This window comes from Mastigoproctus giganteus, chromosome 3 (assembly GCF_048544385.1).
Source record: "Mastigoproctus giganteus isolate SK-2022 chromosome 3, ASM4854438v1, whole genome shotgun sequence".
Taxonomy (NCBI): Eukaryota; Metazoa; Arthropoda; class Arachnida; order Uropygi; family Thelyphonidae; genus Mastigoproctus; species Mastigoproctus giganteus.
Genome location: NC_143577.1, coordinates 224756803 through 224779490, shown reverse-complemented (window position 1 = coordinate 224779490; position 22688 = coordinate 224756803). Strand labels below are relative to the sequence as shown.

Genomic DNA, 22688 nt, shown 5'->3' with positions numbered 1-22688 from the left:
ATATGCAACATATTCCACCAAAAATAGATTGTTTACATTTTATGGCACTTTCAGCCCTTTCTATTTATCTTCCACAATTCTATAAAAAAAGTTCTGTAGAAACAACTGTTGCTTAAAATCATTATTTATGTATTATCTTTATTTTACAAATTTCTTTTGCAATTGAATTTATATTTGCATTTTATGCAGCATATCACAATATGATAATGATTAACTAACATAAAATTTAAAAAAAAGAAAAAGAAAACAGGATTTCTAGATAATCCCGAAGGTGTGACAGCAAAGTCCCTATGCTTGGTTTGGCACAGGCCAGTGTAATTAGTAAATAAATCCATGAAATGTCAACTTAAATGAACCCAATAAGGCTGATTTCATTTTGTGCAAAAAGAATTCATGTGTGATTAATATGCTAATGTTAAAAGGAAGAAACTGCAAATTAAATATTTAAAAATTGAGCTTTGAAGGATAGATTGGGAATATAAACTACTCAAAAAACATCTATATAGCATTTGAACTTAAAATGAACACAGATCTCCACCCCCACACTAATTTATAAGACCTAGAGGTGCCATTGTGTCGAGTATCAAATGCATTTAATTACATACTGCCACATAGGACATAAACATAAGAATCTCAATTCAGCACTTTATTCTGAAATAAGTAACCTGCCATTTTATCTACTTGAACAAACAGAATTTTCTGGACACTTTTTATGAAGAAAGTATTTATTAGAATTTTGTTTGAAAGAAATGAAATATGGTATTCAGTAATTATAATTGTATTTTTTAATCTAATATTGTTATGGTTTCACACAATTTTTGGATATGACTTGGCTCAGCTACATCCACCAGCAACTTGGAAGCACTGATGCTTTATGAATTTACCAAAAAGCAGTGTCACTTACCCATTCTTTGAAAGCCCCAACATCCCTCTTGATAAAACATTAAAGATGATTTTGTAAAAGTATGTTTCGATCCTAGTGTATGTTTTGAGATGCTAATTTTATAACCCTAAGGGTTGATTTAAAAAACCAATGTTCATTGGCATTTTTAATTATGTCTCAAAGGATTTTCTGTTAAGTATATGGTAAATATAGATTTAATTTTTATTTTACTTTATGGGTGTTATATAACCATTATTATGATCAGTATCTATTTATTATTTTCAGTTTTTTTTTGCCTTTGTACAGCATCCCTTTCTTAAATATCTGAAGACTTATTTTATGAACACGTGGTTGAGTTAATTAAAATGAAGATAATTTCCAATTTAAGTTGGGGTATGGTAAATTTTGTATGCAATGGACACATCCTCCTCATTTGTGGCATGTTAATCCATTATATGTGTCATTAAATTGGTCGGGAAATTTTAAGCTAATAGCTGACTTTTTCACTGACCTCTGTGTGTGTCGTCTTTAAATTTGTCCACAAATAAAAACAAAAATTACTTAATGGTGAAAATGGAGGTAACTTCATATAAAAGGAAGTTGTAACTCTCATCATATCTCATATTTAGATTAAATGTTTTCTACCTTTCTGCAGCTACCTGTATTTCCAGTTCAGCATTGTTTTCCACAAACAAGTTCCTGCTACTATTGCTGTCCAAGTGAATTGCCATCTTCCTCCTTCATCTAGTATGTATTTTTGAATTTTTTCCTTCAAATACAACTTTCTAACTTATAAATATTGTACATGCAGGATTCTGTTCTTTTATATTTGTTTCCCCTCTACTTCACATCCTATCATTTAAAGGAGGATTTTAGGTGAAACACTCATTGCTAATGCAATTATGCTTTTTAAAATAAAAAAGCAAAAGCATTTAGGGACTTTGTTATATACATTTGACTAACAAATTAGATAAAACAGCAACTAAAGGGTAATTGAGTATAAATAATGTGATGAAAAAAGTTCAGTGACTGAAGTAAATTTGGGAGAAAAAGCTACTAGCTATTTGGATAGATCTTCTTTGAAGTAGTCTCCTTGTATATACTGATTCTGAAACTTCTGGAAGCATTCCTGATGGGCTTCTTTTGGAATGGCTAATAGTTCCTGTGTTGTAGTCCGAATAATTTCCTAATTGTTCAAATTTGTGACCTTTCAAGGGATTTTTGAACTTGGGAAATAATAAAAAATATCATCACAGGAAGCTACATTAGGTGGATGGGGACCATGGTTTTAGAGTTGCAAAAAATTCTTAAATGGAAAGTACTGAGTATGTGAAAGCATTGTCATGATGCAAGCTCCAGTATCCTAAAGCCCATTTTTCCATCAATTTTCTCTAAATAGCATTGTGCAATTGTAGAACTATTTTGTAGTATTCCTGGTTTACTGTTTGACCATGTGGGACAAATTCACAATGAACAATCCCCAAGAGTCAAAAAATATGATAGGCATGACCTTCATGTTTGATTGAGATTGTCTTTCTTTAGGGATGACGGCTTCCATTAAGAGGACTGGGCCTTTGTTTCTGAGTTATAGCCATACACCCACAATTCATCACAAGTTCTGATAGAAAAAATAAAGTGTAGGCCTACAGCAGTATGTTGATGAAGATCCTGACTTGTAAAAACTCACCACTCTCTGTGATGTTAAATGAGGGCACTAACTTGGCTGAAATGTATTGCATTCCCAAATCTTGTGTTAAAATTAATTGACATGCACCATAAGAAATAACTATTTTTCTAAAAACTTTGTGAATAGTTAAACAGATGATTTATATATTTCTATGTCTAGACGAGTCACTGAACATGTTGCAACAATTCACAACTTGTTATTATGCTGTAGTTTCAAAATTTAAAGTAAGTCCCTGAGCTTTTTTGATCACACCACATATATATTAAATTCTTCAAACTTGCATAATAATGGTATTGTGATGTATGTATAAATAAGTTCAAATTCCAATTTGTTAATATTAATATAAATCAAAGTTTGTGTTTTTTGGATTATTAGAATTTTTAATAAGGTAAGTTAGTTTTTTAGGATATATGTTTGAATATGTGTCACCCTCAGGGATGGACCATTGCCAGATTTTGGTATGACAATCTTCTCAGTCATTGTCTAATCTAACATAACAGAGCATAATACTGTACTGTACTCATTCTTACTGTAATATGCAAACTCTACATGTATATATAAATAAAATAGTGTACATATTAAATAAAATTTGTAAAGAATTAAATACAGAGCAATAAACCAGCCAAATAAAGAGATAAAAAAAAATGCCACTTTTTGATTGTCATTTATCTTTACAAAGAGCCCTGTTTAAGATGTCATTCTCATTCCAGATTGTCTACTTTTGAGAACTAGCCCACAAATATAATGCATATATTTTCCCCATTTAAAAGAATTTCTCACTTAGATATTCATTGTAGTTTAAGAAATATTTTAACTGTGTCTGAGTGCAATTGTATTCTGCAACAATTTATATCTTGTTGCAGAATACAGCTGCTGTGAGCAGTGCAAATGCAGTGAAATATTTTGTATGGGGAGAGAAATTAAATGGGGCCCCAATTTCATTTAATTTTCTACGATTTTATTTTGTTTAAATTTTTTTAACTGATCTAATACAGTTAAAAAATATTTAACTGTATGCGATCTCTATGAAGATGATATTATTATTAGCCACATAGTGCAAGGAAGCTTGAGGATCCTCCAGATCCAACACCATATCATCTTCGTACACTGAGGAAATGCACCATCTTGCTGGAAGATGAAATTAGAATATTTGTAAAGCATAAGCTTCTTTTTCCATAAAGAGAAAGGGCATAAATTTGCTGATGTGAAATAGCACAGAACACATTTATATATAGAGAATCTGCTTTCTCAATTGCTTGCTGAGGATTATTCGAAAATTGTAGATCTCTTAAAGTACCATTTATAACTGACACAATATAATAGCGTAGCTTAATTTAATTTATTATGGTACTCACCTTTTTATAATCTGCACTGATGTTAGAATAAAATGGATGATAATTTTAAATTTAAGTTAGCGTGAATAAGTTAGGATTTAAAAACAGAATTAAAATATGTGCCAGGAAGTAGAAGTGCACGTCTTCGTCCTTGGTTGTCAATGTTGAAATTGGAACAGTTGAAGTTATATGGTTGAAAACAGAAGGCCAATAGCCATAACAAGTGGCTTTTGTTTTACACGTCTTCAGTTGGCAATGGTAGAATGAGAGTGAACGTGTGTATTTAAGAAGACTAAGTTCCCGTGATGCTCCTGGATGCACGTGGGAATCTCGGGTGCATGAGATTCCAGACTGGTGCTATGTTATAGGGCAGTTTGGAATTTAATTTCTAGTAAATTTATTAATTTATTAATTTCTATTAAATTCCAAACTACCCTATAACATAGCAACCATATAACTTCAACTGTTCCAATTTCAACATTGACAAACAAGGACGAAGACGTGCACTTCTACTTCCTGGCGCATATTTTAATTCTGTTTTTAAATCCTAACTTATTCACGCTACTTAAATTTAAAATTATCATCCATTTTATTCTAACATCAATGCAGATTATAAAAAGGTGAGTACCATAATAAATTAAATTAAGCTATGCTTGCTGAGGATTTTGAGTGTCTCACACTAAAACATTTTGGAAGTTGCCTTTCCATTCAAATGAAAAGTGGCTTCGTAGCAAAACTCATTGTGCTGCCACACCATCCTTTACTACTTTCTTCTGAAAGTTGCAGCAAAACTCAATTTGATTTTCATTTGTCATTAATTTTAACACCAGTATAAACTGCAAGTCGTGTACGTTCAGGGAATATGCCAGACTATTGTTTGAGGAATGTTCAAATTCATGCTACATCTGTAAGCAGACAGATATCTTGTATACATTGCACCTCTTTTTTTTTTTTTTATTGGTGGCATGAGGGCAATCTGGCCTGTCCCTTATAGATACAGCCTTTGCTTTCAAACTACTTACACCAATTGGTAAACTGGTTATATTATGGTCAATCTTTTATAACTTGTAAAAACCGCATTACAGTGACACAAAATTAGAGCTTTTTTCTGTGGATGGCCCCTGCTTCGACAAGACGGGTGGTCCTGGAAGGCCCGGCTAGGCTCAATCGGCTAGTAGGCTCGCCTGCGAGGGTCAACCGTGTCAATGCCACGCCCCTACCCTCATGGTCCGAGGGACAGGATTCAGGCTGGCGGCGGTGCAGGTATGGTGTTTGGGTAGCCCTGGCGTTCCACTCCAGAGCGCATTTATTGCATGCCGGGTAGTGGGCATCCCTTTGGGCTCCGTGGTGGGTGGGGAGCCCGGGCACTGAACCATATAAAAATTCTATGAATCCTGATAAATTAACTTCTTCAGGGGCCCCAACCCGGTCCCTATCTGAAACCATAGAGAAAGATTCAGATAGCATTATTGCTACAAAGAGGCAGCGAACAGAAATATCATCAGGGCCTGTTCCAAGATTTCTAATTATACATTCTACCAATAAAACACCGATTGGCAAAATGTCACCCTTTTTTATACAAAAAGGGTTAGGTGGGTTAGCAGGGTCACCCAAATCAGTTAAGAGGCTCCATTCTGGAGACCTTTTAATTGAAACTAAAACTGACAGGCAGTCTGAGCAGCTACTCCGAGCAACATCAATCGGAGGAGTACCCATAACAGTGACACCACATAGAACACTCAATTCATCGAGAGGTGTCATTTCAGAATGGGACCTTCTCGACGTAACCGAGGAGGAAATCTGCTTGGAATTGAAACCACAGGGAGTTATTGCCGTCAAGAGAATTAGTGCGCGTAGGGATGGGAAACTTGTTAAAACCAGGAGCATTGTCCTGACTTTTAACTCGCCCAAACCTCCTGATGAGATTAAAGCTGGCTACATCAACTGTCCAGTGCGTCCATATGTTCCAAACCCTTTACGGTGTTTTAAATGCCAGAAGTATGGACATTCTCAAATGGCTTGCCGTGGAGTCCTTGCATACGCTCGATGTGGTGCAAAGGACCACGAAACAACAGCATGTTCAGCGAAAAAACCCACCTGCATTAACTGTGAGGGAGAACATCCAGCCTATTCACGAGCATTCCAGAAGTGGAAAGAAGAAAAAGAAATTCAACGGCTGAAGGCAGAGCTAAACATATCATACCAGGAGGCAAGGAAAGCAGTGAAACCTCTCAACATCAACAAACCTACCTATGCCCAGAAAGTAGCAGGGAGATGTTCCATTGGAACTCAGACGGACATGACCATCCCTCCAAATGAATCATTTACTCCCATCGCATGTTATCTCTTAAGCTCCCAAAAACCTGCACAGAAGGGCCAATCAGCTGCCACTCCTATATCGGTACCTCCTAATGCTCCACAAGTAAAAAAAGCAATTTCGAAAGAAAATAATAAGAAAGGTGAAGCATCCCTTAATACCCAAGAAAACATGGATGTCGAGCAGAAGGAGGTACAAGAAGACTCAGTTTTGGAGCTCTTTGCTGAGGAGGAAATGGACACTGGACAGCGTCCATACTTCCCCAGGAAGGATAAAGCCAAAACTGAAAAAGGTAAGCCCTCAGCACCTCGGAAGCCGCCTGATGGACCCACCAAGCCAAAATAATGGCTAAATTCCTACAGTGGAACTGTCGTGGATTCCGGCAAAATACTGATGACATCAAGGCACTCCTGCAAAAGCACAAACCAGCTTGCTTTTGCATACAGGAGACTTATTTAAAGGCAAATGATGACCCCACCATGTATAACATTACCATCATTCGTAAGGATAGAATTGTGGATGGTCCTGCTCATGGAGGAGTTGCAATCCTCATCGGCAACCAGATCCCATTTCAGCCTTTGCAGCTTACAACTAGCATTGAGGCTGTAGCAATTCGCCTTACAGTGGGGTTCTTATTAACTGTCTGCTCTGTCTATTTGCCACCTGGGATTGACATCCCCCAGAAAGGCCTTGATGATCTTATCATGCAATTGCCTTCCCCTTGTTTAATTCTTGGGGATTTCAATGGACATAATACTCTGTGGGGTAGTGCTCACATCAATGGAAGGGGACGAGTCATAGAGCATATGCTCACTGACAATGACCTCTCCCTCTTAAATGTGGGAACAAACACCTTCCACATGCCTACCCGTACATTCTCTGCCATTGATCTTTCTATCTGCTCCCCTTCTCTCCTTCCTTCACTTACTTGGGAGGTAGAAGAAAATCTATATGGAAGCGATCACTTCCCCGTGATAACCACCCTAACTAGTGGAAGACCGTGTCTGCCATTTAGTTTACCGTGGTGGAAGATTGATCAGGCTGACTGGAATGCCTTTCAACATCTGGCAAACCTTCCGTACAGTCAGTCAGAAGCCAATCAATGAAGCAGTCATTTATGTCACAGAAACGATTGTCCAAGCAGCTGCAATTGCAATCCCAAAATCATCCAGCCGGTTCCCACTATTCCCCAAACCTTGGTGGAATTCAGAATGCACGGCAGCAAAAAAAGCACAAAACAAAGCCTGGGGGATATTCCGCCAATATCCCATGACTGAAAATTTAATATCATTCAAACGTGCACTTGCAAAAGCACGTTATGTACGATGTCAGAGCCAAAGGAAATCTTGTATTCGTTTTACATCTTCCAATACTCAGGCTGCTAGCTCAAAAGTAGTCTGGGATAAGATCCGGAAAATGAAGGGAAAATATTCACAATGCCCTTCAGTGATCCTTGAGCACAACGGATGTCCAATTGCAGATCGAATGGCGCCTCCGTAGCCAAGTGGGAAGGAGCAGCAGTGCGTAACACACGCTTCTTGATTAGATCGGGGTTCGAGCCTGTCACCACCAAATACGGAGAATGCGGAAAAGTCAAGGGAATGACCACAGCATATTCCCGGAGCAATATGGCCTTAGTTGCTAATGCTCCTAAAAACAAAATAACAAATAACAAGCAGATCGAACTGCAGTTGCAAATAGTTTAGGGGAAACATTTGCAAAAATCTCTGCAATAACATCTTTTCCCACAGAGTTTTTGGCCCTGAAAAAGAAAGTTGAGAAAAACCCACCAAACTTCTCTTCAAAAGGGCTTGAATCGTATAACGCCCTTTTTACAGGAAGCGTTAAATGCAGCACTCTTTCTCACGCATGCAAGTGCTGTGGGGCCCCGATGACATCCACTACGAAATGTTAAAACACCTTTCACCACAATCTAAGGATCACCTTTTAATTCTGTTTAACAGAATTTTTATTCACAAACAATTTCCGGATTCCTGGCAAAGGGCTATCATCCTTGCTTTCCCAAAACCAGGAAAAGATCCTAGCAATCCAAGTAACTATCGTCCTATTGCTCTGGCAAGCTGTTTGTGCAAAGTCCTGGAAAGAATGGTTAATGCACGACTTGTATGGTATTTAGAAACAAACGGTCTGCTTTCCAGGACACAGTGCAGCTTCCGAAGAAATAGATCCACTCTGGACCATTTAATCTGATTGGAAACATCCATTCGTGATGCTTTTATTAAATCCGAGCATTTGGTAGCAGTTTTCTTTGATATTGAAAAAGCGTACGACACAGCCTGGCGATTTGGAATTTTAAAAGACCTCCATAACTTTGGCCTTAGAGGTAACCTTCCTCTTTTTATTAAAACCTTTCTTTCGAATCGCCAATTTCAAGTCCGTTTAGGATCCACCCTCTCTCGAGTTTTCTCTCAGCAAGAGGGAGTCCCACAAGGATCCGTTCTAAGTGTCACGCTTTTCGCAATAAAAATAAACTATCACAGAACAACTTCCACCCACCGTAAACAATGCCCTCTATGTTGACTTTGCTATATTTTATCATTCATGCAATATGAGGGTCATTGAAAGGCAACTGCAGAAAACCATTGATCATCTTACAGCTTGATCTTTGGCTAATTGGGTTCAGATTTTCATCACAGAAGACTGTTTGTGTACACTTCTGTCACAAACGTAATCTTCATCCTGACCCAGAATTAAGGCTTGGGCAAAATAACATCCCAGTTGTAGCAGAATTCAAATTCCTTGGACTTATTTTCGACAAGAAGCTGACATTTTTGCAACATATTCGTCAGCTGAGGACAAGATGTGTCAAAGGGCTTAACATCCTTCGTGCCCTCTTGTCAACTTCATGGGGTGCAGATCGTTTTACCCTTCTTCATCTTTACTGAGCACTTGTCCGTTCCAAACTCGACTATGGGTCTCGGGTTTATGGTTCTGCTAGAGATAGTGCACTTCAGTGGTTAGATCCAATCCACCATCAAGTCATCCGGACAGCCACTGGAGCATTTCGCACATCTCCTGTCCAAAGCCTTTACGTTGAAGCAAAACGAACCATCTCTGTCCCTTCGATGTAAGCAGTTGTCCTTACAGTACGCCTTCAAATTAAAATTCCTGCCCGATCATTCCACATGGCCATCCGTTTTTGAGCCGCGCAACACCCGTCGGACTGCCAACAAACCTTTTGGTATTCACATTCAAGGGCTGCTGAATGAGCTAAACGTGACGGTAGACAACGTTGCCCAGTCACCAAGGCACAATTCTTTCCACCCTGGCATGCTTATTTTCCAACTTGTGACTTCTCCCTTAAGATCTGGGAGAAGGCTACTACACCGCCATCTGTCTACCAGCAACTCTTTGCATCACATAGACAGCAGTATTCTGACTTTCTGCCAGTCTATACAGATGGCTCAAAGTTAGAATGTTATGTGGGATCTGCTGTTGTGTTCCCTCACAAAACATTATCCTATAAGATCCCACAAGAAACTAGCATTTATACTGCAGAGTTGCATGCAATACAAACAGCCCTAGATCACATTAAAAATCGCGACTACCAAAGGTATATGATTTATTGCGATTCATCGAGCGTGTTACAGGCTCTGGCTTCGGTGAGTTTTAACCCTCATCCGATCCTGTCCAGGATCTGGCAGATTCTTTTTTCTCTCGTGAAATTAGAATTCGATATTCACTTTTGCTGGAACCCAAACCACATTGGGATCCAGCAAAAGAATGAATCGACTGATGCCGCTGCCAAATCAGCCATTTCCCTGGATAATCATTGCCTGTCAGTCCCCTATACAGACTACAGGCAAATAATACGTTCTAAATTACTTTCCCAATGGCAAGATTCTTGGCACAGACAGGCCACAAATAAATTACATTGCATTAAGCCTGTAATTACGCAATGGCAGTCTACGCAGGGTCCGAAGAGAGGAAGTTGTTCTTGCTCGGCTCCGCATAGGTCACAGTCATCTAACACATTCCTATTTGCTGAGGGCGGATGACCCACCTATGTGCGAGATGTGTAACGTTATTTAACCGTCAGTCATCTTTTTATAGAATGTCCTACTTTTATAGAAGCACAACGCTTGTTTTACTGCTTTTAATAATTTGACTGAGCCATTTACACTCAGTCAGATAATAGGTGACAGAGACAATATGTCCGACGTTTTTATACTTTTTATGCTTTTACTCCTTTTTCTGGATTCCTTTTTAACATAATAATTAATTGCTTGACGTGGTAGCCTTGGCTACCAAAATGTTTAGTAGCATTTTAAATTTGACTTGGCGCATTATGGCCTTAGCTGCCAATGCGCCATTAAAAACAAAAAAACCAACCAACCATGGATGAGGCAACATGCTCCCCCATTAGATGTGATGGAAATTACCCACTTTATTTACTATTAGTCCTTTTGTTTTATAAACCTTAGTGCAAAAATGTAATGCTTTTCATGGCCTTCAGTAAGCTGATAATGTTTAATATAAACCTGTAAAATGTATATGAGAGCAATTGTATTCCGCAACAATTTATATCTTTCTGCAGAATACAGCTGCTACGAACAGTGTAAATGCAGTGAAATATTGTGTGTGGGGGGGATTAAATGATGCCCCAATTTCATTTAATTTTCTACGATTTTATTCTTTGTTTAAATTGTACAAATGTGTAAGAGAGCTATTTTACAGTTTGTTTTAATGATTTAATGCTGTTATCTTTTAATTTAGCTAAGTATCATTTTTCTTATTTTTTTTGCACTATACTTCACAGATTTTCCAAGTCCTAAAAGAAATAAAAAAAAATTATGATAAATCCAAAGTTTTAAGCATAATAGCAATCTATTATTGGATAACTAATGTAATTATGTTTCATAAATGGCTATGTTAAGTAGAGAAGTTGTAAATACTATCAAAATTTTTATTGAATAAGAAAAAATTACTTGACAGCATGAGACATTTGGGTATTTACCTTTGTCATCCTCTTCCTTGATGTGGGTCAATTACCTATGGAGAGGAACACACCTGAATTTCCCCTTTTAAGTGCTGCACTGCTTCCATCTCAAATTAAAAATTTATCAGTGCATGCATACAAAGGCAACTGTGCTCCAAGGCAAACATTTGCTCCCAAAGAACATTAACCTTTTCTGGGGTATGTATATGTGTTTTGCAAGGTTGTTTCAAGTACATTTCAAATCTTCCAGTAAGTGCTGCCATTTCTTCTTTAAGTGTCAGTTTATAGTAGGTAGCAACATGAAAATAGATTTTAAAATTGGAGGAATTGTGCATGTCAACCAGTCCTTTTTCCAGTTTCTTTAACGACAATCTGCGTTACACTGAACCAAAAGTTTTGGCTACATTTAGGAATATGGCAGCTGCATGTGTATGTCCAGTTTATAGAGAAGTGTTAAAATGAGTTGATATTTTCTGTAGATTTATTCTGCTGATGTCCATATTGATATTTAAAAACTACCTTTTGCAGATAGCTTAACCTTGAATTTACTTGGCTTTTCAGTCATGATGGATAATAATAATGTTCTTGTAATATATACAGTGGCAGACAAAAAACTACACCACTTGTGAATTTTGCAGAAATGTTCAAAATGCATTTGTTAGATGGGATATCTATCTCTGTAAATGAAGTACAATAAAAAGACTCCACCTAATATACCTAACTGCCATAAATATCTTCCCAAAGGGTAAAATACGTAATTAATGGAAATATGAGAAATCATGACAACCAAACACATTTTATTGCATTTATGTGTACAAACTGAAATGACAAGTTAACATAATAGTATTATGTACTGTAAATCAGCAAAATAAGTCCTCAATCTTTTGTTGTTCCTGCTCAAGCTGCAATTACCGCCTTGCAACTATATGGCATAGAGTTAATCAACTTCTGGATATACGGTTGCCCAATTTCATGGTACCACACCCTTACAATGCTCTCCTGTACCTGAATCTTACTTGTTGGCTTCTTCTGAGCAATTTTAGATAACATTACGTACCAGCAATTTTCAATAGGGTTCAAATGTCAACTGTTGCCGAGCCAGTCCAACACTGTAATGCCACCATTTCTGAGGTATGACTGCACCTTAAGATAGAAAAATGAGGGAAAACATTGGTGTATGTATGTATGTTTTAAGCCTTGTGAGACAAGAAGACAAACTCATCATTAAATCTAAATAGCATAAAACTTACCAGTTTTGCTGTGTGGCAAGGTGGTGATCCCTAATAACGGGTTTCAGGCATTCCTCCAAGATAGCAGGCGCCTCCATAGCCAGGTGAGAAGGAGCAGCAGTGCGTAGCACACGCTTCTTGATTAGACCGGGGTTCGAGCCCGTCACCACCAAATACGGAGGATGCAGAAAGGTCAGGGAATGACCACCGCATATTCCTGGAGCAATATGGCCTTAGTTGCTAATGCTCCTAAAAACCAAATAACAACCAAGATAGCAGTGTAGGTTTCTGCATCCACCGTTCCGTTAATAAAATTAATTTGCCCCACACCTTTGCTTGATATGCATTCCCAGACCATCTAACTGGGAGGGAACTTTACAGTGTTATGCAGCCAAGATTTGCCTCCAATTTTCGTCTTCTAACATATCGCTTCCCATCTGAGCCATGCAGGTTGAATGTCATCTTTTCTGACGGTGACCCATTGCTCGCATGGGTCACCATCAGAAAAGATGACGGTGTCCCATTGCTCTTTTTTCCATGTTTTAACCCAATCAGGTTGCTTCTTCCTCATTTGTTGGGTCAACAAAGGCTTCTTGGGCCAATGGGCATGCAGACCACATTCAAAAGCCGCCTTTGGATAGTTCGTGCACTTGTTTCAACACCAGAGGCCATCTCAAAGTCCAGTTTTAGATCAGGAGCACTAGCATGGAGATTACAAAGGCATAGCCATTTAAAATATAGATCTTGGGAAGGCATAGTCACTCTCACAGCCTAATCCAGGTCTTCTCTTCACATCACCAGTTTTATGCTTTAATTTCAGCACCCTGGATACTGTTGACTAGTAACAGCCTATTTTATCAGTGATAGCACGCGTAGAAAGCCCTTCCTGGGACAGAGCAACAGCTACACTATTTTTTCTTGGTGTCAACCGAACGTATGGAGCCATGCTTGCACCTCTGCAAAACAGAATACTAATGAGCATGTATAACCTTCCAACGCTGCCCAGTGTAATACCACCAATTTGCTTATTGGAGGCTTGAAGTGGTGTAACCATTGTTTAGTCTCCGGAGCAAAGTTCCAGTCAACCTTCCCCCATCATGCAGTATGATTAATGTCTTTTGAGGTTATGATGAACACCATGGTGAGATCCAAACCTCCTTACATTTCTAGGGTACAGCTCTAAAATGGGGTTCGAAGGCCAGCCACTAGTTAGTACACCAGACCAAACCGATTGGTAACTCTCTAGGAGTCTTCCGGATCAGCAAGTGTATAATCTTGCTGCCTCTACTCTGTATATTGTGACTGGAGGGAGTCCGAGTAGTGTATATGCGGGGCGCATTGTCAAGGCCAAGTTATGTTAAGGATCTGGGTATATTCTTACCATGTGTATGCCATATCCAAAAATTTCAGAACTTCATACAGCATGGACCCCCCCACACTTTTTCTTGTCAAACTAATAGAGAAAACATCTGCAAAAACATCTAAACCTCCAAAATACTTCCTAGTTCATTTCACAAATATACATGGCCTCAGTTCTGATCTCGATGCTGTCCATTTCCACTTACAGTCTGCCAAACCCAATGTACTTTTTCTGACAGAATCTCAGTTATCAGTTGGTTCATCCACTGCTCATCTCAGTTGCCCAAATTATTTGCTGTATGATTCCTTTCGCGTCAAAGGTGGTACTTATGCATATGTCCATTCCGATATTCCCTGTCATACTTGGTAATTTGGAATCTCCTCTTTTTGATCTTTCTGGCTTAAAATCTCTCTACCTCATTCTGTTAAATTCATCTGTTGTTTCTACTATTCTCCCAATTCCACTAATCACTTGGAACTCTTTGATTTTCTCTCTTTGCAACTTGACTTTCTCCAGTTCAACTTTCCTAACAGTGAGGTAATTTTATTTGGTGATTTTAATGTTCGCAACTCCAGCTGGCTTCATTTTTTTCTAGTCACACCAACCCAGCTGGTTGAGATGCTTGAGACTTTTGCAATTATTAATGACCTCACACTGATTGTTCATTTACCTACCAGAATACCAGACAATCCTAACCATTCAGCTAACATGCTTGATCTTTTTCTCAAAACAACCCTTCTAAGTACACGGTCGAAGTGAGTGGTCCTTTAGGCACCTCAGATTACAACTTGATGATTGTATCTTCTCCAATGAAGCGTTTATCTCACCGTCATTCCCAACCTCGTGTTGTTTGGCATTATAAGAATGCAAAATGGGATAACCTGCGAGATTTCATCTTTTCCTTGGTCAGATTACTGTTTCAAAACCTCTGATGTCAACATTTGCTCTGATCGTGTCAGTGAAATTATTCTTGTAGGAATGGAATCTTTATTCCACACTCTACCTTAAAATCTCGTGTCAGTGAAATTATTCTTGTAGGAATGGAATCCTTTATTCCACACTCTACCTTAAAATCTCGTCCTAAACCTTGGTTTTCCAATAAATGTGCTAAGGCTGTTCAAGAAAAGAATGTATATCGTAATGGGCTTGTTTCCAATTCTTCAGTTTTATTTTCTGCCTACACAAGAGCTCGCAACAGTTGTAAAGCAGTTATTAATCAGTCCAAACTAGATTTTTAGCAGGCTAAGAGTAGAAAACTTACTCGTTGCCCTAATGGTAGCCGAGCATTCTGGGCTCTTGCCAAAGCTATTGGTTGCAACTTTTGCCCATCTCTGTCAAAACCACATGGTTCCATTGTCACTTCAGTCAAGGATAAAGCTGACCTGCTAGCATTAATGATTAATGTATTAATGATCTTGGTAAAATACCTCCCACCATTCTCAGCATGCTCCATTGAATGCCTCCTGTGGTCTTCTGTCAGAAGGACTTTGATGAATCTTGATGCTAATAAAGCTCTAGTTCCTGATCGTATTTCTCCACTTGTTCTCTAAACCTGTGCTTTGCCATCGTTTTTCACTTTCTTATTCCAAAGGTGTTTTTCCTTCTGCTTGGAAATTTGCTCGTATCCAGCTAGTTCTTAAAAAGGATGACAAATCCCTCCCATGCAATTACTAAAGTAATGGAGAAATCAATTAACTGCCAACTCTTAAACTTCTGTCTGATCATTGTCAGTATGGATTCCTGACAATCCACTGGTGATATTTTGGCTTATGTTACCCATTTATGGACAAATTGAATGGAAAGGTTTGGTGAAACATAAGCAGTTGCTCTTGACATCACAAAGGCTTTCGATCGATTTGGCATAAAGGTCTTCTTAACAAGCTTCCATCTTGTGGTTTGCAATTGGTTATCCAGTTTTCTCTCTGACTGCTCACTGCAGGTGATGGTAGATCTTTGTCTTTTAACATCTCCACTAATGCTGGTGTCCCCTAAGGTTCAGTTCTTTCCCCCCACTCTTTTCCTCTTGTATATTAATGACCTTCTTCCATTGACCGGAAATCCTATCCATAGTTTTGCTGATGATAGCACATTGCATTCCACTTTCCAGTTTGAGAAACCTCGCCCTGCTCAATCAGCTTCAACTTCTCGAATATCTGCTACTAATTTTCAGGTAATTCTCCAGTAGGGCAAAGAGAACTTAGTTGATTTCAATCCTTCTAAAACTCAGTCCTTTCTTATATCTCACAAAAAAGGATTCTTCTCCTCCTATGCTTAACTTTTTTTTTCTGAAAACCCCAAACACGGTACGAAGTATATGGGTAATATAAGAGTGAATATAGAACCTACAGTACTAAAGTACCGTGCTTGGGTTGACGGTTGAGAAGATGAAAGAAGATATTTGTTGACATTAGACTTGAACTTCTGTAGACTGTAATTTTTAGGAAATACGTATGAAGGAAGGTTGTTCCAGAAAACGGAAGTTTAATGAACAAACGAGGAAGATGAAAAATTGGTACTACGAGTTTGAAGTTGGACAGTAAATGGATGTTTGCAGGTGGCGGCACGTGTTTGGACTGTTTTGAAAGAGAGAGCAGGAATTATAGAAACCAATTCAGCAGAACAGAGCCCATGGAAATGTGTGTAGAAAAGGCATGCAGCAGAAAATACATCTATCAGACAGCGAGTGGAGAGATTCTGTTAGAGATGAGTCATTAATTAACTTAATTGCCTCTTCTGAATGGAATCTAGAAGCCTGATTGGGAGGCACTGCCCCAGATGTGGGAACAATATTCCATGATAGAGTGAACAACTTTGGAAGAAAAGTAACGCTGAGAGCGAAAGAGAAAACCAAGTTTTTTAGATGCAGAGGAAGCAATATTTGTAATGTGCTTGTGCCAAGAGAGATTAGAAGTCAGGGTAATCCCAAAAGAGATAAAATCAGATTTGTTTGTTTGTTTGTTATTTGGATTTTAGGAGCATTAGCAACTAAGGCCATATTGCTCCGGGGATATGCGGTGGTCATTCCCTGACCTTTCCGCATCCTCCGTATTTGGTGGTCACGGGCTCGAACCCCGGTCTAATCAAGAAGCGTGTGCTACGCACTGCTGCTCCTGCCCACCTGGCTACGGAGGCGCCAGATAAAATCAGAGTGTCACCAAAGATAAGCATAGGAACAGAAGAAGAATCCTTTTTGCGAGATATAAGACAAGACTCAGTTTTAGAAAGATTGAAATCAACTAAGTTGTCTCTGCCCCACTGGAGAATTACCTGGAGATCGGCATTTAAGGAATTGGTAGCAGATATTCGAGAAGCTGAAGCTGATTGAACAGGGCAAGGTTTTGAAAAGTGGAATGCAATCTGCTATCATCAGCAAAACTATGGATAGTATTTCCGGTCAATGGGAGAAGGTCATTAATATACAAGAGGAAAAGTGGGGGAAAGAACTGAATGTTGGGGAACACCAGCATTAGTGGAGAAGTTAGAAGACAGAGCGCCATCTACCATCCTTTGCAGTGTCAAGAGCAACTGCTTGTTTCACCGAACTTTTCCATTCAATTTGCCCATAAATGGGTAATATAAGCCAGGATATTACCAGTGGATCGAGACTGACGGAATTCATACTGGTGATTGTTGATCAGACAGAAGGTTTCTAGGTAGTTTAAGAGTTGGCGGTTAATTGATTTTTCCATTACTTTAGAAAAAGTAGAAGTAATTGCAATGGGACGATAATCGGATGGGAGGGATTTGTCACCCTTTTTAGGAACCCCTGGATATGAGCAAATTTCCAAGCAGAAGGAAAAACACCTTTGGAATAAGAAAGTGAAAAACGATGGCAAAGAACAGGTGTAAGTTCAGGAGCACAGGTTTTGAGTACAAGTGTGGAAATACCATCAGGACCTGGAGCTTTATTAGCATCAAGATTCGTCAAAATCCTTCTGACATCCTTTTGATAGAAGACCACAGAAGGCACTGAATGGAGTGTGTTGGGAATGGTAGTAGATGTTTTACCAAGATCATTAATACATGAGTTGGAAGAAAAATGGGATGATAGCAGGTCAGGTTTATCCTTGGCTGAAGTGACAACAGAACCATCTGGTTTTTACAGAGATGGGCAAAAGTTGCGGCCAATAGCTTTGGCAAGAGACCAGAATGCTTGGCTACCATTAGGGCAAGAAGCAAGTTTTCTACTCAGCCTGTTCAAAATCTAGTTTTTATTATTAATAACTGCTTTACAATTGGTGTAGGCAGAAAATGAAACTGAATAACTGGAAACAAGCCAATTACGATATGCAACATTCTTCTCTTGAACAGCCTTAGCACATTTATTGGAAAACCAAGCTTTAGATAAAAGACGAGATTTTAAAGTGAAGTGTGGAATATAGGATTCCATTCCTACAAGAATAATTTCACTGACATGATCGGAGCAAACGTTGACATAAGAAGTTTTGAAACAGTAATCCAACCAAGGAAAAGAAGAAAAGAAATCTCGCAGTTCATCCCATTTTGCATTGTTGTAATGCCAAAAAATATGAGGTTGAGAATAGCCATGAGATAAAGGCTCTATTGGAGAAGAGACAATCACTAAGTTGTGATCTGAGGTGCCTAAAGGACCACTCACTTCGACCGTGTACTTAGGATTGTTTGTGAGAAAAAGATCAAGTGTGTTTAGGATTGTTCAGTATTCTTGTAGGTAAATGAACAATATGTGCAAGGTCATTAGTAATTGCAAAAGCCTCAGCATCTCGACCAGCTGAGACGGTGTGACTAGAAAACCAAAGCCAGCTGGAGTTGTGAACATTAAAATCACAAAAGAAAATTACCTCACTGTTAGGAAAGTTAGACTGGAGAAAGTCAAGTTGCAAAGAGAGGAAGTCCAAGAGCTCCAAATGATTAGTGGAGTTGGGAGAATGGTAGAGACAACAAATGAATTTGACACAATGAGGTAGAGAGATTTTAAGCCAGAGAAGATTCCAAATTACCAAGACTCTGACAGGGAATATTGGAACGGACATATACACAAGTCCCACCTTTGAGGCGAAAGGAATCATACAGTGAATAATTTGGGCAACTGAAATGAGCAGTAGTTGAATCAACCAATAACTGAGATTCTGTCAGACAAAGTACATGGGGTTTTCAGACTGCAAGTGGAAATTGACATCGCTGAGGTTAGAATTGAGACCATGTATATTTGTGAAATGAAATGAACTAGGAATTGTTTGGTAGGTTTAGATCTTTTCGTAGATAAGCTTACTCTATTAGTTTGACAATTCATGGTGTATTCAATAGTTAGAAAAAGTGGGGGGACATGCTGTATGAAGTAATGAAATTTTTGGATATGGTGTACACGTGATAAGAATATACCCAGATCCTTGACATAACGTGACCTCGACAATGGTCCCCTCCCCACATGGGACTCCCTCCAGTCACTATCTGGCAGAATAGAGGTAGCAAGATTATACACTAGCTGATCTGGAAGCCCCTAAAGAGTTACCAATAGGTTCGGTCCAGTGTACTAACTAGCGGCTAGCCTGTGAACACTGTTTTCGAGCTGTACTCTCGAAATGTAAGGAAGATTGGATCTCGCCATGATGTTCAACATAACCTCAAAAGTCATGTCATACTGCATGATGGAAGGGTTGAATGGAACTTAGCCCTGGAGATTAAACATGGGTTCCACCACTTCAAGCCTCCAATAAGCAAAATGGTGGTACTGCCTGGTAACACAGAGGGGAGGCATTCCTCCACGTGGTGTGGGTGCCACATCTCGACCTCTGCTTATGTTGGTTCACACCTGAGTGGTTACTAACAGTCCCACCATTGTGAAGGTGCAAGCAGAGGATTTGAGTGTTATAGACCATCCGGACTTCGCCGAAATTGGGTCCACTTGACTTGAATGTCACCCGAATATCAGTTCCATTATCGATTTAGACTCCTAGGTAGCAAAGTACAGCTTGTCCGGCATATCTGAGAGAATGTTTGTGACAACCTCAAGGACCTTTGGTGACACTCAGATTTCTAGGCATGATGATATATCTCTTCTGGGGATTACCCTGCCTTCTAATCTCTCTTGGCACAAGCACATTACAAATATTGCTTCCTCTGCATCTAAAAAACTTGGTTTTCTCTTTCGCTCTCAGCGTTACTTTTCTTCCAAACAGTTCACTCTGTACAAATTTCAAATCTACCCTACCATGGAATATTGTTCCCACATCTGGGGCAGTTCCCCCAAAACCTCTCTCAGGCTTCTAGATTCCATTCAGAAGAGGGCAGTTAGGTTAATTAATGACTCATTTCTAACAGAATCTCTCCACTCTCTCTGCTGCATGCCTTTTATGCAGGTACTTCCATGGGCACTGTTCTTCTGAATTGGCTTCTATAATTCCTGCTCTCTCTTTCAAAACAGTCCGAACACGTGCCGCCACCAGCCAACATCCATTTACTGTCCAACTTTTCATCTTCCTCATTTATTCATTCAACTGCCTTTTTCTGGAGCAACCTTCCTTCATACGTATTTCCTGAAAATTACAATCTACAGAAGTTCAAGTCCAATGTCAACAAATATCTTCTTTCGTCTTCTCAACCTCCAACCCATGTACGGTACTAAGTAGTATAAGTTAAAACCTTTCGTATTTGTAGTTCCATAAAAAAAATTAGTCTGATGTAATAGAAGTTTTATCTGATGCAATACCTTTGCTTTGCGACAAACAAAATGACTGTAATCAAACAATATCTTATGTTTCACTACAAATGTTACTTTTTTTGTCCACCACTGTACTTTTTCAAAGTTTTCAGGCCATTTAAAAATGACATCCGTATATATGTACAGATTCTCTTGAAACTCTATAGAAGGATGCTGCTATCTATCAACGGTGTTTACAATTCATAGTAGCCATTTTTATGTTTACAATATAAAAATGACTACCGTGAATTTCTAGAGAATTCCAAAAATCAGTAAGATTGTGGGCTTACCACTCCAAAACTGAAAAAATTTGCTGGGATTTGGATCGAGAAGTTCATAAAACTCAGTCAAACAATATACTATACACTCAGGGATAGCTGAATTGTGACCACCCCACCTGTAATGGACTATGCTGTATAGCTCAGAGTAGGAAAAGCCAAACAGCTTTGTATGCTATAGTAGTGATTGTGGAAGCTGGTGTGTCAGGTGCTTCCTGTATCAGAAAATGCACATGGTGTCAGTTGCTCACAGCCCACTGTGGTTAAGATGTACAAAGAATGGTGTCAAACAGGTAAAAATCACCTCCTTCTGACAGAACTCTAAAGAATTACGCAAGGTGGACATTCATGGTGAGCGAAGGGTGCCATGTTGGCAGTTCACTGTGTGACAGTTAACATTACAATACAATATGGGAAAAGCAAGAACAATATCCCAAATGATGCTGCGTCACACACTCAGACATATAGGGATCCACAGCATATGACCCACCCTCTCCTCACTGCTGATATCGTTGACAGCAAATGCTATGGTGTCAACAACACTGGTTGGACACTGGAGGGCTGGGAATGAGCGTGCTGGTTGGATGAGTTCAAATACCTGGTGTAACACACCAACAAACACCTTTGTGTGTGATACAAGCAGCACAAATCCATGGACCCATTGTGCTGAGTGCTCACTATCCAGGAAGGTGGCAGTCTTTGCTTAATATGGGGCACGTTTCCTTGGCAAGAACTAGGACTCCTGGTGCATATGGACCAATGTTTCACTGGAAGTCTACCAGTAGCTCTTACGAGACCATGCGAACCCTGCCATGTTAATTTTTTCCCCTGAAAGAAACAGGATCTTCCAAGACTTATGCACCATGCAAGAGTAGTTCAAGGAACACAGTGAAGATATCACCCATCTTAACTGGCCTCCAAATTTGCCTGATCTTAATCCAATTGAATTAAGCAAACACCTGTGGAATATTCTGGAGTGGGAAGTGAGCCATAGGGACATGCAACCGTCATCTATTTTGACACTGTGGAAAGCCTTGCAGGCAGCATGGCTACAGATCCCTACAGACATCTAGTGGAGTCATTGCCCAGGCAAATAGAAGCTAACAATCTGACGAATGGTGGCCCAGCGTGATATTAAGTAGGTGGTCACTGAGTGTAAACATACAAGGTGCAGCTAGAAAGAAATGAGAAATACAACAATTTCAATGTTTATCCCCTTCAAAGTACGCTCCAGCCATGCTTATGCAGTGCTCCACTCATGATTTCAAGGATCTGAAACAGCAGGGAAGTCTTCGGAAGATACGGCCTTTAATGAATGCTAAGTCCTCAAATAGTTTTTCTTTGAGGTGGATTTTAATTTTCAGGAACAGAAAGTCAAGTTCACACAAAAAAGTCGCACAGCACTAATTCTGGCAAATAAGGTAGGCACTTCAATGTTGTTCTTGTTTCCTGTTAAAACACCTCTCACTGCGAACCATTTGCACACACGCTTTTCTCATACTGTTTTTTTGTTAATGTATTAGTAATGGCTGCATGGTGTAAGAAAGCCTATGGCTTATGCTGCACCAGCCCAAAAAAAAAAAAGACGAATAAAACAATGATAAAAAAAAAAAAATAATAATTAATAAAAGAAAAGGAAATTAAACATATCATCCTATGCGTTTCCCTCACCCAAAGGTATTATCCAGATGACCTTTGAATTTCCCCAAACTGTCAGCCTCTACCACTCATGTAGGCAACTTATTCCAGTAATGTATAATTTGCTGGCTAAAATAAAACTTCCTGCAGTCCAATCTAAACATCCCCCCCCGTAACTTGAATTTATGTCCCCTAGTTCTAGCATCATTTATAATCTTGAAAATTTCGTTCTCATTCATTTTACTGATGCCTCTAAGAGCCTTAAACACCTCAATCAAATCTCCTCTAAGGTGTCTAGTTTCCAAACTCTACAACCCACATAT

The 22688-nt window shown here is 39.0% G+C and overlaps 1 protein-coding gene across 3 annotated transcripts in view; it reads right to left on the bottom strand.

The window, feature by feature from the left end:
• Positions 1-10918: 10918 nt before the first annotated feature.
• LOC150088790 (phosphatidate cytidylyltransferase, mitochondrial) overlaps positions 10919-22688 on the bottom strand; it is a 79159-nt gene continuing 67389 nt past the window's right edge. For all 3 annotated transcript variants that reach the window (XM_090370900.1, XM_090370902.1, XM_090370901.1), the window contains one exon: positions 10919-11013. In XM_090370900.1, the coding sequence (XP_090227026.1) occupies positions 10955-11013 (59 nt within the window). In that variant the 3' untranslated portion in view covers positions 10919-10954. The remainder of the gene's footprint in view (positions 11014-22688) is intronic.